This window comes from Oryx dammah, unplaced genomic scaffold (genome assembly GCF_014754425.2).
Source record: "Oryx dammah isolate SB20612 unplaced genomic scaffold, SCBI_Odam_1.1 HiC_scaffold_8, whole genome shotgun sequence".
Taxonomy (NCBI): domain Eukaryota; kingdom Metazoa; phylum Chordata; class Mammalia; order Artiodactyla; family Bovidae; genus Oryx; species Oryx dammah.
The window spans coordinates 21,561,327-21,573,225 of record NW_024070192.1 but is presented as its reverse complement, the minus strand read 5'-3'; the positions used below and the strand labels follow the sequence as shown (position 1 = coordinate 21,573,225).

General features: G+C 52.5%; 1 protein-coding gene across 1 annotated transcript; it reads right to left on the bottom strand.

Moving 5' to 3' along the window:
- Positions 1-639: 639 nt before the first annotated feature.
- Positions 640-11,597, bottom strand: CCR7 (C-C motif chemokine receptor 7). Its single transcript, XM_040245424.1, has 3 exons — positions 11,546-11,597; positions 5,733-5,782; positions 640-2,663 (listed from the first exon to the last, which is right to left on the bottom strand). The coding sequence occupies exons 1-3, from the start codon at positions 11,553-11,555 to the stop codon at positions 1,584-1,586; spliced, it is 1,140 nt and encodes a 379-aa protein (XP_040101358.1). The 5' UTR covers positions 11,556-11,597; the 3' UTR covers positions 640-1,583.
- Positions 11,598-11,899: the final 302 nt, after the last annotated feature.

The window sequence follows — 11,899 nt, the reverse complement described above, 5'->3', positions numbered from 1 at the left end:
GCTGTTCCTTGATCCCTTCCCCTCCACGATGGGTGTCCACACAATGGAAGGCCATTGTTGCAATAGTGGCCAGGAAGGGGCAAGGGCAGATCTGACTCCCAAGCATCCAGTACAGGGTGTATTACATGGGTCCCATCTCAAGCCCCCTGGATCCAGGATGCCGCGGCAGATGGGTGTCAGGGGAGGGCCTCCCTCTAAACACCATTTGGGAGCCTGGGGAGACTGACTAAGGGACAGGGGCTCCAGTTCCAGACTGAGCTGGGATAGATGAAGGGGACAGTGTGAAAGTGCTTGAAGGGTCAGGGAGGGTTCCCAGCCACAGACGCTACAGGGACAACTTGGTTCTTTGCAGAGCTCGGCTCAGACTGTGTGTCTAGATCACTGCTGACTGCACAGGCTGGGGTCCCGTGAGCTCCGGAAAGGTGTTTGCAAGCCGGACACCCTGTCCTTCTGCCCCTCCTACCTCGTTCAGCCACTCAGGGCCTGTGTCATTGGAAGGGCTCAGAGCTTGTGGCTCTGAGCATCTCTGAACAATGAAGCCTGGGGGAGAAAAGGGCTGTGGGGGTGGTCAGATGGGGTGTGGGGTTTGCAAAACAAGAACACACTCATTTGCCATTTACTGAAAAAAATTTTTCCCCCTTTCTTTTAAAGTTGTTGTTTCCTCCAGGGAAAACTTTTATTTGTAATGAGTAAAATGTGTTCTCTTAATGAACTGAAAGCAGAACAGGATGAGAGATGTTTTGTCCCTGTGGCAGAGAATAAAGCAGCAGCGCATTGGCTGGCGGCAGGCAGCCACCCCCGGCCCTTAACCTTTCTCCTTGCCTGCTCCTCCCTTCGGAGCTGAGCTGAGACCTGAGATGGGCCAGCCATACTTCATCTCTGCCCCAGAATCCTGGCTGGGAACAGGGCTTAGGCAGGGCCTGGCCTGTGGGAAGTACCACACCCCTTCAGCGTGGAGAGCCTGAGGAGAGGTGGCAGGCGAGGGCTCAGCATGCTTTTAGGAGGCTTGGAGGCTGCCGATTCTTGCTGGCTCAGATGGCAGAGGAAAAAGAGAGATGGAGGCAGGGATTCAGAGAGTTAGTTTGACCCACTGGCATCCCTGTTCCCCTGCTCAGGCGAGAAATCTCCCCATGGTCTCTGGTCTTGGGGACGAAGCCTGGCTTTCTGGAAGACCTTGTCTTGAGTCTTGGGGAGGACTTCTTTTGAGAAGAACATTGATCTGGAATGCTCGCTGGGCCCCTTCCACCACCTAGATCTCACCAACACCTGCTCCCCTTCACTTCGCGAGGTGTAAGCTCTTTCTTGACTTTCACCTCTGGTTTTGGGGTTTAGAGGATAATGGTCTTGGTTTTGGAGTGTTGCAGGATCTGGGGTGGTTTATCAACCACGTCTCTTTGCAGCTTTGGTTGAGGTAGCTAGCGAGGGTTGGCGTTCTTCTGTCTTCTGCGGCTCAGGTTTTCACCACGAGATAAACCTTAATGGCCAGATCGGCCTTTCCCTCAGCAGCTGTTGGGTCTTCTGTTCCGTGTCCCCAGTCTGAGGGGCCCTGGGAGAGGTCCCTCTAGCCCCGGTGGAGGTGCCTCCTACGGGGAGAAGGTGGTGGTGGTCTCAGCCTCCACGCTCATGGAGGACCGCCGGGTGTGCCGGCAGGAAGACCACTGCCGGAGCCGCTCCTGGCTGAGGCAGCCCAGGTCCTTGAAGAGCTTGAAGAGGTCACTGCGGAACTTGACGCCGATGAAGGCGTACAAGAAAGGGTTGACGCAGCAGCGGACGCAGGCCAGGCTGTAGGTGACATCGTAGGCGATGTTGAGTTGCTTGCTGAGCTCGCAGCTGGTGCCACTGGTGATGTTGAAGTTGGCCACTGTCTGGGCCAGAACCACCCCGTTGTAGGGCAGCTGGAAGGCTACGAAGACCACAACCACGGCGATGATCACCTTGATGGCCTTGTTGCGCCCGAAGTTGCGTGCCTGGAGCAGGGTGCGGATGATGACAAGGTAGCAGAAGCTCATGGCCACCAGGGGGATCAGGAAGCCTACCACCATCTGGGCCACCTGGATGGTGATCAAGGCCTCCACGTGCTCGGTGACGAGGGAGCACCGCAGCGCCTGCTCGCTGCTGCTCTTCTGGATCCCGCTGTACATCAGCTCTGGGGTGGAGAGCACCATGGCCAGCACCCAGATGCCCAGGCAGGAGAGCTTGCTGATGAGAAGGACGCGGGCGCGGTGGCGGTGGGCCGAGACGGCCCGGACGATGGCGACGTAGCGGTCGGTGCTGATGCACAGCAGCAGAAGCATGCCGCTGAAGAAGCTTATCTTGTAGATGCCGAAGATGAGCTTGCAAACGTGGACCCCAAAGACCCAGGACTTGGCTGCGCTGTATGCCCAGAAGGGGAGAGTCAGAAGGAAGAGAATGTCCGCCAGGGCTAGGTTGAGCAGGTACATATCAGTCATGGTCTTGAGCCTCTTGAAATAGATGTAGGTCAGCATGACCAGCCCGTTGCCCAGAAGGCCCACGAAGCAAATGACGGAATACATGATCGGGAGGAACCAGGCTTTAAAGTTCCGCACGTCCTTCTTGAAACACACGGACTCGTACAGCGTGTAGTCCACCGTGGTGTTGTCTCCGATGTAATCGTCCGTGACCTCATCTTGGCAGAGGCACACCTGCAGGGGAGGAACATGCTCCAGCTTAGCTGAGTGGGTTGAAATCTCACTGCCCTGGGACTGTCTGGAGCAGTGGTTTCAAACTGTGATCAGTATCATCTGCGAATTCTTAGACCCCCTTCTGAGACCCACTGAACCCAAATGTCAGGAGCTGGGGCCCAGGAATCTGTTTTTCTAAACTTTCTAGGTGATTCTTCAATTTGAAATTGGTGGCTTCTCAAATTTTAACATGCTCTTGAACTTGGGGATTTGGTTCATATGATGTAGTAGGATGGGGTGAAGCCTGGGATTCTGCATTTCTAGTAAGTAGCAAGTCTTCTGAGAGACTTGATCTTACAGGTGTTAACGGCAGATTGGAAATGGTCTAGGCTTGGGGGTCAAAAGAGCCTTGGCCTGGTTAAATGTACTTCGTCTCTCCAAGCCTCAGTTTTCTCATTCGGGAGATGGAGATGAATACTATCTCCTTCACATGGTTCCTAACTTGGATTCTGGCATCCTTTTGTCTTCATGGAACTTTGATTTTGCCTGCTGGAAACTCCAGAAGAATGGGATGGTAGGTCTTTCTTTTTGAGTCTCCTTTGGAATCTGGTAGAAAGAACTTTCAAAGGGAGGGGGCCTATAAACGTACCCTAGCTTTGGAGGGAAAATCCACTTTGGCTAAGGTTGAGGAGGGCCCAGAGTGAGAAGGTGGTGGTGGTTAGAGTCGCTAAGTTGGGTCCGACTCTGCGACCCCATGGACTGTGGCCCACCAGGCTCCTCTGTCCGTGGGATTTCCCAGGCAAGAATAGTGGAGTGGGTTGCCATTTCCTTCTCCAGGGGATCTTCCTAACTCCGGGATCGAACCTGTGTCTCCAGCATTGCAAGTGGATTCTTTACCCCTGAGCCACCAGGGAAGTGGAGTGAGAAGAGAGGTGGGCAAAACTCTGTTAAGAGGCCACAAAGCCCTGGGTTGGGGCAAGATGCTGTGATCATGGGTGGTGAGTGACTGGAAGGCTTATGGATCCCTGGGGCCCCAGGCACAGAGACCAGCAGGCAGCAGGAGCTCAGGCGATGCAGGCCCAAGTGGATGGTGGGGCCGCAGCCTCAGCTGTGAGTCCTCTTGGGCACAGGAAGGAAGCTCAGCCATATCTCCGCCTTCCCTCCATCTTCCCATCCTCTCCCCTTCTCCCCACACCTTACTCCTCTCTCTTTTCCTTGCTGTCTCTTCTGGCAAATTCTAAAGAGTAGGGCTCCCATGTTCAGGGTTTTTTTTAGCCTATCTGCAGGGCAGGGTGAAGGTTTAGGCAGACGGCTGTGATTTGATCAATGAAGGAGACACATGGGGTAGCTGAGCTGTGTGGGGCGGGGAGCTGGGCTGGAAACTGTCTCAGCAAACTCCTGGTCTGTCCTCTGGGAATGGGGCCCTGGGCAGCCCTGTATGATGGATTTACACAATTGGGAAACTGGAGGGACTATAGAGGTGATGAAAGGAGGCTCTTGGAGAAACAATGGGACTGGTTCAAGGTTACTCAGCCAGAACGGGAACCCAGTCTCCTGATTTGCCCGTATTATCCTGGCTCTTTCTCACTTCCAAATTCTGGATTCATCACTGTTCTGTGTGGGGACAGGGTGAGGACCAAATCATATCCTGGAGCCTTTTTTGGGCCATTGCTATCTTGAGAAGAGATGTCAGTGGCAACCCTTTCCTCTTTTCTGGGTACGACTGCAGCCTGGGAGGCCTACGAAAGACTGGCTGTCCTTGGCTGCCCAGGGTAACACCCAAGACCTCAGATCTGGACATAAGGGGGTTCTGGGCTTTGATGGGCAATACACCCAGCCTCTAAGACGTGTGCTTCCCACTGCCCCGTTCTGCCTCCTTTTTCTCTTCTTCGTACCTGCCCCACCCCTCACCAGGGGCCACCAGGCTTGATGTCTCTGCAGCCCACAGTCCCACCACATCCTGCCCCATCTGAGCCACCCCCATCTCCCCAGGTAAAGAGGGAGATGAGCCCAGCTGTCCCTCATCCCCTCCCCAACCTTCCAGCCTCCACTGTTAGCATTCCAGCCCTCTGGAGCCCTGGGAAGAGGGGAGACAGTGGGGAGGGAGGGCTGATGGGGAAGGGGGCCAGGCTGTAGGCTACAACCCAAGCTCCAGGAGGTCTCTGGGATGGGTTTTTGGGAACAGTGCCCAGCTTGGGGCCTGCCTCTGGCCAGAGCTCCTGGAAAACTGCCTCTCTGGCCTCCAGACCTGGGGAGGAGCCAAATTCTGAAGCACTGCCTCTCCAGCTCCGGCCTCAGCCGCCTCCTCTGGCTCCAAGAGAGCTTCCAACCCCAGCAAAGTCAGGGGAAGAGTGGATTTCTAACTCTGGCACTTGGTGGGTGTGGATTTTCTGTTTCCACATCTGGGATTGAGAAGCTGAGACCTGTAAGCTGGTGGCCTTTGCTCCTCCAGAGTTCTGGGCCCCTCTGAAGGATGGGTTCCATTCACCCTCTGTCACTCCAGGGTCCCCATCCTCCTCTCCCCTTCCCCCAGTGAGGCTCAGATCAGTCTATTTCAGAAAAGGGAACTGGGGCTTCAAAGGGAGCATTTAGCTGGAGATCTTGGGAGGAAGACATGTTTGGGGTGATAGGATAGTAAGCTACCCGCAGGTTGTTTTTTCATCTTACATATGAAGATTTACACTCATGGGTGTGGGCACATATGTTCCAGACCCAGTAACCTCACAGCCTTTGCTGTTTTGCAAAGCAAAGAACTCTCTCCAGGAACTCAGGAGTCTACTTTTCAGTCTGCTGGGTGGGGATATTGGAAGTGAAGTGGGGAAGGCAGGGTAACCTGCTTTCCCAAAAGTTTTAATTGAAATGGAGTAAAGGAATTTAGAGAACATCTGTGGCTTTCTAGGGTTACTCAGAAGATGGAGAGGGTGGCCATCAGCTTAAAGAAGACCAAATTTGTGCCTGGGTCTATTTCTTTCCAGTAAATGCCCAGTGACTCCACCAGAACCACAGGGCCTGGGTTTGAGAAGGGCTAGGTTTGCTGAGGGGCATTTGGGAGAGGGAATGGAGCTTTCCTTGGCAGGCAGGACACCTCACCTGGAAAATGACGAGGAGGGCCACCACCAACACGTTCTTCATTGGTTTCCCTGAAGAGACAAGGTAGGAAAGTTATTGCTCAGCAGGACTGGCTCTTTGTTATGAAAAAACCCCACAGAGCCAGGGAGAACGTGGGGAACTTTCATCACAGGCTCTGGACACGACATTTGAGAGCATGAGAACCAGATTGTGCCTTGGAGCACCTGGCCAGCGGCCCAGTCTCACTGCCTTCACCTCTTCTTCCTGCTCACCTCCAGAAAGGGTCCTGGAAAGCAGGGGATCAGAATGCAGGGCAGGCGCTCGCTCTCCTCTTGGCTCTTTAGGGTCTCTTCTGGAATTGGAAAGTCCACCCTGGCCCAGATTATCCCTCAAGGCTGAGCTTCAGCTGACCTTGACTACTGCGTCTGGACGATCCCCTCCTATTCCACGCTATGCAGGAAGCAAGACCCTGAGGTGGTGGAGGTGGTGGGTGTGTGTGTCCCGCCCTGCTCTGCTGCCAGGAGCCAATGGGGAGCTTTTTTCCTGCACCCAGTGGGTGGGCAGCCACCTAGGAAGCCCTGACTGTTTCCTGGTGGAGGCTGGCTGAGCAGGTAGACCACTTTCACAGGGCTGCAAGAAGGAGCATTCCTTACTGCCTCTCAATGGCAAATAGGAAAGTTCTTCTGGGACCCATGAGGCTCGCCCAAACAGCCCTCATCTGGCTGTCATCCATCCAGCACTCACTGGTGGTCCACCTGGCCCATGCCCCTAGCCTGCCTCTGGGCCAGAGACATCATCCCTTTTACCTAGTTCAGGCCCATAAATGACAAGGTGCCCAGAGACTGTGTGCTGCTGAATGAGTAAATGAATGAATGACTTGTTTGCCCTTCTCCCAAGCTGCCCTGTGGGGACCTTGCCATGTGGCTGTGTGACAAGAGTGAGGCCATTCCCCAAGGTCACTCGACTAGCACGGATATGTTTTCTTTAACTTGCTTCTAATCTAGGGCCTTAGTGAAAGAGAAAAATGGTGGGAAGGAGTCAGAGGCTGGGTACTTTCTGGAAGCCAGGAGGCCCTCCTTAGTTCTGAATGGCAGGTTGAGAACCCAGGTCTGATGTGAGCCCTGGAACCTCAGTTCTACTTGGTGGCTGAGTTGAGAGATGGACTTGGAATTTATTTCTTCCAGGGGGTCAAACAGGGGAGACCAAGCGAGTCGACAGGGTGATTTATACAGAAGTCTTATCTCACTTAAAGTCTGAGAGCTGTGCCCTATTCATCTCTGTAAAACCCCTTCCTATAATTGGACCAGCCCACGGGAGACAGTAACTGTGATGCCAGGAATGAATACAAGGCAGGACTTGCTGACCCATCGCACCTCTAGTCTCAGGAGGGTCAACAGACAAATGCTTGGGACCCTGCTTCTAGCACCTTCTGGAGGCTCAGGGCTCCCTTCAAGCAAGCAAGGAATCTTGCTTCCCAAGATGCCGCAGCACTGGGCCAGTGGATCTGTGTGCTTGGCCACAGCACCACCTGCTGGAAATGCTATGATATGACATCCAAGTTGCCATTACCCAGGGAATTTGCCTAAGTCGGGAATTCTGGCGTTGGGGTGTCTTGCAGGAAGGAGGAAGGGCATGGAGCCACATAAATAAATAGGCATTTCTCCCATTATACTGCACATTACTGCTAGGCACATCTTCCTCAATCTTAGCTCTGATGCCAGCTCCCATCGTGCCCTCCTGCTAAATCCTTAGGACCTCTCTACCAGTCCTAAGGATGGCAGCCTGATGCTGAGCGTTGGCTGTCCAGCCCTCCACTGTCTACTTGGACCTGCCTTCCTAGCTTCATCTTCTGTTTCTGGGGGCAGGAGCTGTCATCCCCAGCTTGCCCCTGATTTGCAGTCTTGGGTGGGAATGGATTTTTGTGCAACCTCAAGGCTCCCCTCTCTCATCCCCCTTCCTTGATGAATTATCCTGAGAGCCCTTGAGCTCGAGTCCACATCTCTACCCTTAAGCACACTCTTTTGCGGTCCAACGAGCTGCCCAACCTCCACTGACTCATCTTGATGTGAAGCGCTCGAGGTTTCTTTAAACATGTACCAGTTTTTCAGTTACTCTAGAGAAAGCATGCTCTGACAGAACTGAGAAACTTCAGGGTTTTGATGTCACAACGGGTGAAACACGAGGGGCAAGAGTTGTGTTTCTGTTTCATTCCATCAACTTCCTTTCCTGGGCCCTGTCTCAGTCCTTTTGCCACTGGCCGGGGAGGGCTCAGGAGGGGCGCTAGAGGATGTGTGTAGGTGAGGTCTTCTTCCAGGTGTATTGGAGAAGGTTGTTGAGCAGGGATCTTCTAGGACCAGCATAGGCTGTTTTTCAAGAAAGGTGATCAAACAGGAACTTGGGGAAACTCTGGTGTGAAGCAGAGGGGACCTGGTCAACGGCCTTGACTCAGATGATTTTTGTCTGTTACAAAGTCATAAAGCAACTGGCCTTGGGCAGCCACCGGGGTGGGGCCAGAGAAGTTGGGACTCTCAGGGGCTGAGGAGTGGTTGAGTGATGCATTGGGTATTTTCTGAGTTCTTGAGTTTCTAGTAATGATCACAACGAAAAGGAAATTCCCTAGAACTCCAACCTTAGCTCCCAGTGAGAGAAACTAGAGATGAGTAACTTTCCCAAAGTCACACAGGTAGTGTAGCTGGGCTTTGAGTCCATTTAATTTTAGAAACCACACTCCCAATTCCTCTTCCATGCTGCCTCTCAGACTTTATGTTCCTTTCTCTCCTAATATCCTGTGAGTTACCCCTTGTGAGTCTCATTCTATATTTCAGAAAATAGAGGCTCAGAGAGGTTAATCCACTTGTTTGGGTCACACAGCTGCAAAGAGATGGTCTGAGATTTTTGAATGGAAATCCTGCTACTTCATTTCTGTTGAGTCTGTTGTGTATTGGAGCCTCGGTGGAGCATCAGGGGAATCCACACTCTCCTCCATCTATTGGTCACTTGTTCTGTTGCCTCTATCCATGTAACATCCTAGAGCTGGCCCCACTTCTACCCTGACATAAGGCTTTGCCACCCCAGATCTCCTCTGAAACACAGATCACAATATTTAACTCACCTAACTGAAACAAACAAAAAAAATCTTCACTGGTTTCTCATTGCTTTCAGTAAAAAAGCCCAAAGTTTTTCAGCAATGCCATACAGAATCTTAAAGACTGACCCTGTTTGTCTGTCCTACCTCCCTTCCTTCTCAGTACAGCTAGGTTCTATACATCCTTCTCAACTTGCCTCTGTCTTGTCTCTATTAGCTTTTATTAGAGCTGACCAGCTGGGCGCCTGTAGGCTGAGTCCACAGGATATTCCGCTTTGTTACATGGAATTTAAAAAAAATTGGATTTGGATGCCTTTAGGTGGGGCTAACCTCTGAATCACTCCACTGTCCTCCACTTACTATATCTTATGCCCATTCCCTCAGTTACATTACTGGCAACTGAGCCATTGAGATCGCTAGTCCTGCTACCTCCTAGGCCCCTTGCTTCTCTTTGTCTGCATCGAGAACTCCTACACATCCTTCAAAACCCAGCTTAAATGACTCATAGTCACTGTTCGTTTCTTTAGGTTTCACAATTGCCCTCCTTTCACTCCATCAGCACTCTCTCTCCTCCTCTTGCAACGGGTCATTGACACATGTGTCTCTCCCTACACCAGACTTGTCCTGCCTGAATTCTTCCATCAATAGCAGTTGACTGAAAGTACCAAGCAAAGAGGAGAGATTTCCCAACAGCCCCCCAAGGCTGCAGGGTTCCCCTCTTCCCCAGTCAGGCTCCCCAAAGGCCAGAAGGGATTGGCCCTAAATTCCTTCAACTTCTCCCTCTGCCTCTATTTCTGCCCGAGCTGTGGGAAATGAATATCTCATGGCTCATTTTTTTTCTTCTCTGCTTTGGAACATTCTAACTGAAGTCTTAGGCCCCATTTCTTGAAGATGGACGAGGAAGGAGCCTCGGGGCTGCCCATTCAAATCGTGACAAAGGCCTGCTCAGCTCTGCTTTTCTCATTTTGTGTAACAGAAACTCTATCCCTCACCCATCTCAGGCGCCCTGCTGGGCTGACAAAGATGAAAAAAAAAAACAGATCCTTTGTGGCTCATGTCATACAAACGGCCCAGAGCTCTGGAGCCTGATCTGAGCAAAATGTATCAGTGATGTCCCCCAACCAGTATCTGGGGCTCAGTCGGCCGTTGGGGCTCTCTCGAATTGAGTGAACAGTAACAACAGCCTTTTATTCTGGAGACATGTCCTGCATTAAAGGGACCTCCCTCCCCCATTAATGCCCGTGAGTCTAGTCCTTGGGAGGAGGACCCTCCGTGCTGTGCTGTGGCTGCTCTCACGGGCTCATCTCTGACTCTCTGCTCAGTCGTTTCACAGCTTGCAATCGGCTGACAGCTTGCAATTGGCTATGATGGGAGAATTTACACCGTGGAAATTGGCAAGCACTACATATCAGGGAGCCGGTTCTCTAGCCTTTACTGGTGCACCACGGGGACCTGCTTGTTTTCTTTCACAGAGGTCAAACAGAGGGGCAGGATCAGGGTCTCCAGGGGACAATGTCTGCATTCTGGTACCATGGTTAGTAGGGGTGGATGTCTGGGAAGTGGGATTAGTGGGCAAGCTGCTGGGAGGAGGGGAAGTTGGAAGAGATTTTTAAAAACTAAAATGCCATTCATTCATTCCACAAACCTTTTTCTGCTCACACCTCCAAAGCCCCTGGGAATCAGAGGTGCAAGAATCAAAGCCTGCCTTCCAGGAGTTCTGGGTCGGTGGGTGCAACAGCCACTTTAGCCCTTTGACAGCTGTTTGCTGAGTCGACCCTAGGTTCCGAGTGGGCGGGAAAAGCCGACATGAAGGCAAGAGGCTGTCGTGTGATGGGGAGGGGTGTGAGGACAGCAGAGGATGAACAGGGAACCTTCACTTTTTAAAGCCAACCCTTTGTGGCTTTGAGGCTGCTGTGGTGTTTGTTTGCTGGTGAGAACAAGCCGTCCAGGAACCTGGCCTTTGTAGCCTCAGTCTGACTCTGAGATTTGTAAATGGGGTGTCTGGAGCTGGGTGAACCCCTAAGAACCTGCTTGGGGCTTCCCTTGGACTCCCTCTAGTTAAGACCAAGGTTAGACCAGAGGATGGATTTTGGAATAATACTCACTTTTGGGGTAGAAAAAGTGAGTGAGACTGGGAGCTGAGTTGGAGGCCCTGGCTGTGACTTCAGCTGAAGGCCCCTCATGGTCTCATTTCGTGTTGCCCATCCAACCTTTGACTGGCAAGAGGTTAACAGGTTCCCCGGGGGATGTGCAGCAGAGAGAAAATAAGCGCACCTCGTGTTGCTTGTATAGTGTCATTTACATAATGCACTCACCTTGAATCTGCCTCTTGTCATAACGCTAAGAGAGCAGACAAGCTCAGCCTGGGAGAGAGGTGGGAATAGGTGGGCGAATGGAGGGTCCTGAACCCTCCAAGATTTCTCTCGGGAGCCTTCCCCATCACCCCCTGGCTAGCTAGAGCAGGTGCTGTCCAGATCTCTACCACCCCAGCCCTGGCACCTTCTGCAGAACCTACTATTCTTGGTAACAATGGTCACCCCCTTCCCTAGGTCCGAAAGAAGTACCTGGAGGAACAGGGGTGCACATTCTCTGGGAGGAGCCACTGATTCCCACCAAAGCCACCTGGTTCCTCTGGGAGGCTCCTTCATGCCTTCCACCCCATCCTCCACCCCCATTCCACAAAGTCATTCTGGCTGTCCAAGTGACCCCGGTAACTGCTATCTCTCTCACTTGGAGGAAGTTCACTCACCCAGGTCCATGACTCTCTCGGCGGCTGAAACCACACAGGAAGGTTATGCCGGCGCTCTGTCTGGGGAGGATGTGATTCTAGCCCCTTTTAAGCTGTGAGAGGAACCTCCCTCTCCTCTGCTCCTCCCACCCCCGCTCCTCCCCCTTGTCCGGCCTCACTCAGGGTCTGGACTCAGGTGGCTTCCTGGGACCAAAGGGTGTGAGGGGTATGAGAAGGTGAAAGAGAGTGACAGCCCACTCACCAGTCATAGGATCATGAATCATTGGGTCATTTACGTTCAGAAAGCCCCCCTTGCAGACTCAGGGCCCCACCCAAGGCAGGGGAATGAAACTATCTATTGATCTGATAAATGTT

What these genes read in the sequence shown, in the direction of transcription:
- CCR7 (XM_040245424.1), bottom strand. An exon ending in CCCTCCTCGTCATTTTCCAG is followed by an intron (nt 2,664 to 5,732) that starts GTGAGGTGTCCT and finishes CCTCCCCTGCAG; the next exon opens with GTGTGCCTCTGCCAAGATGA.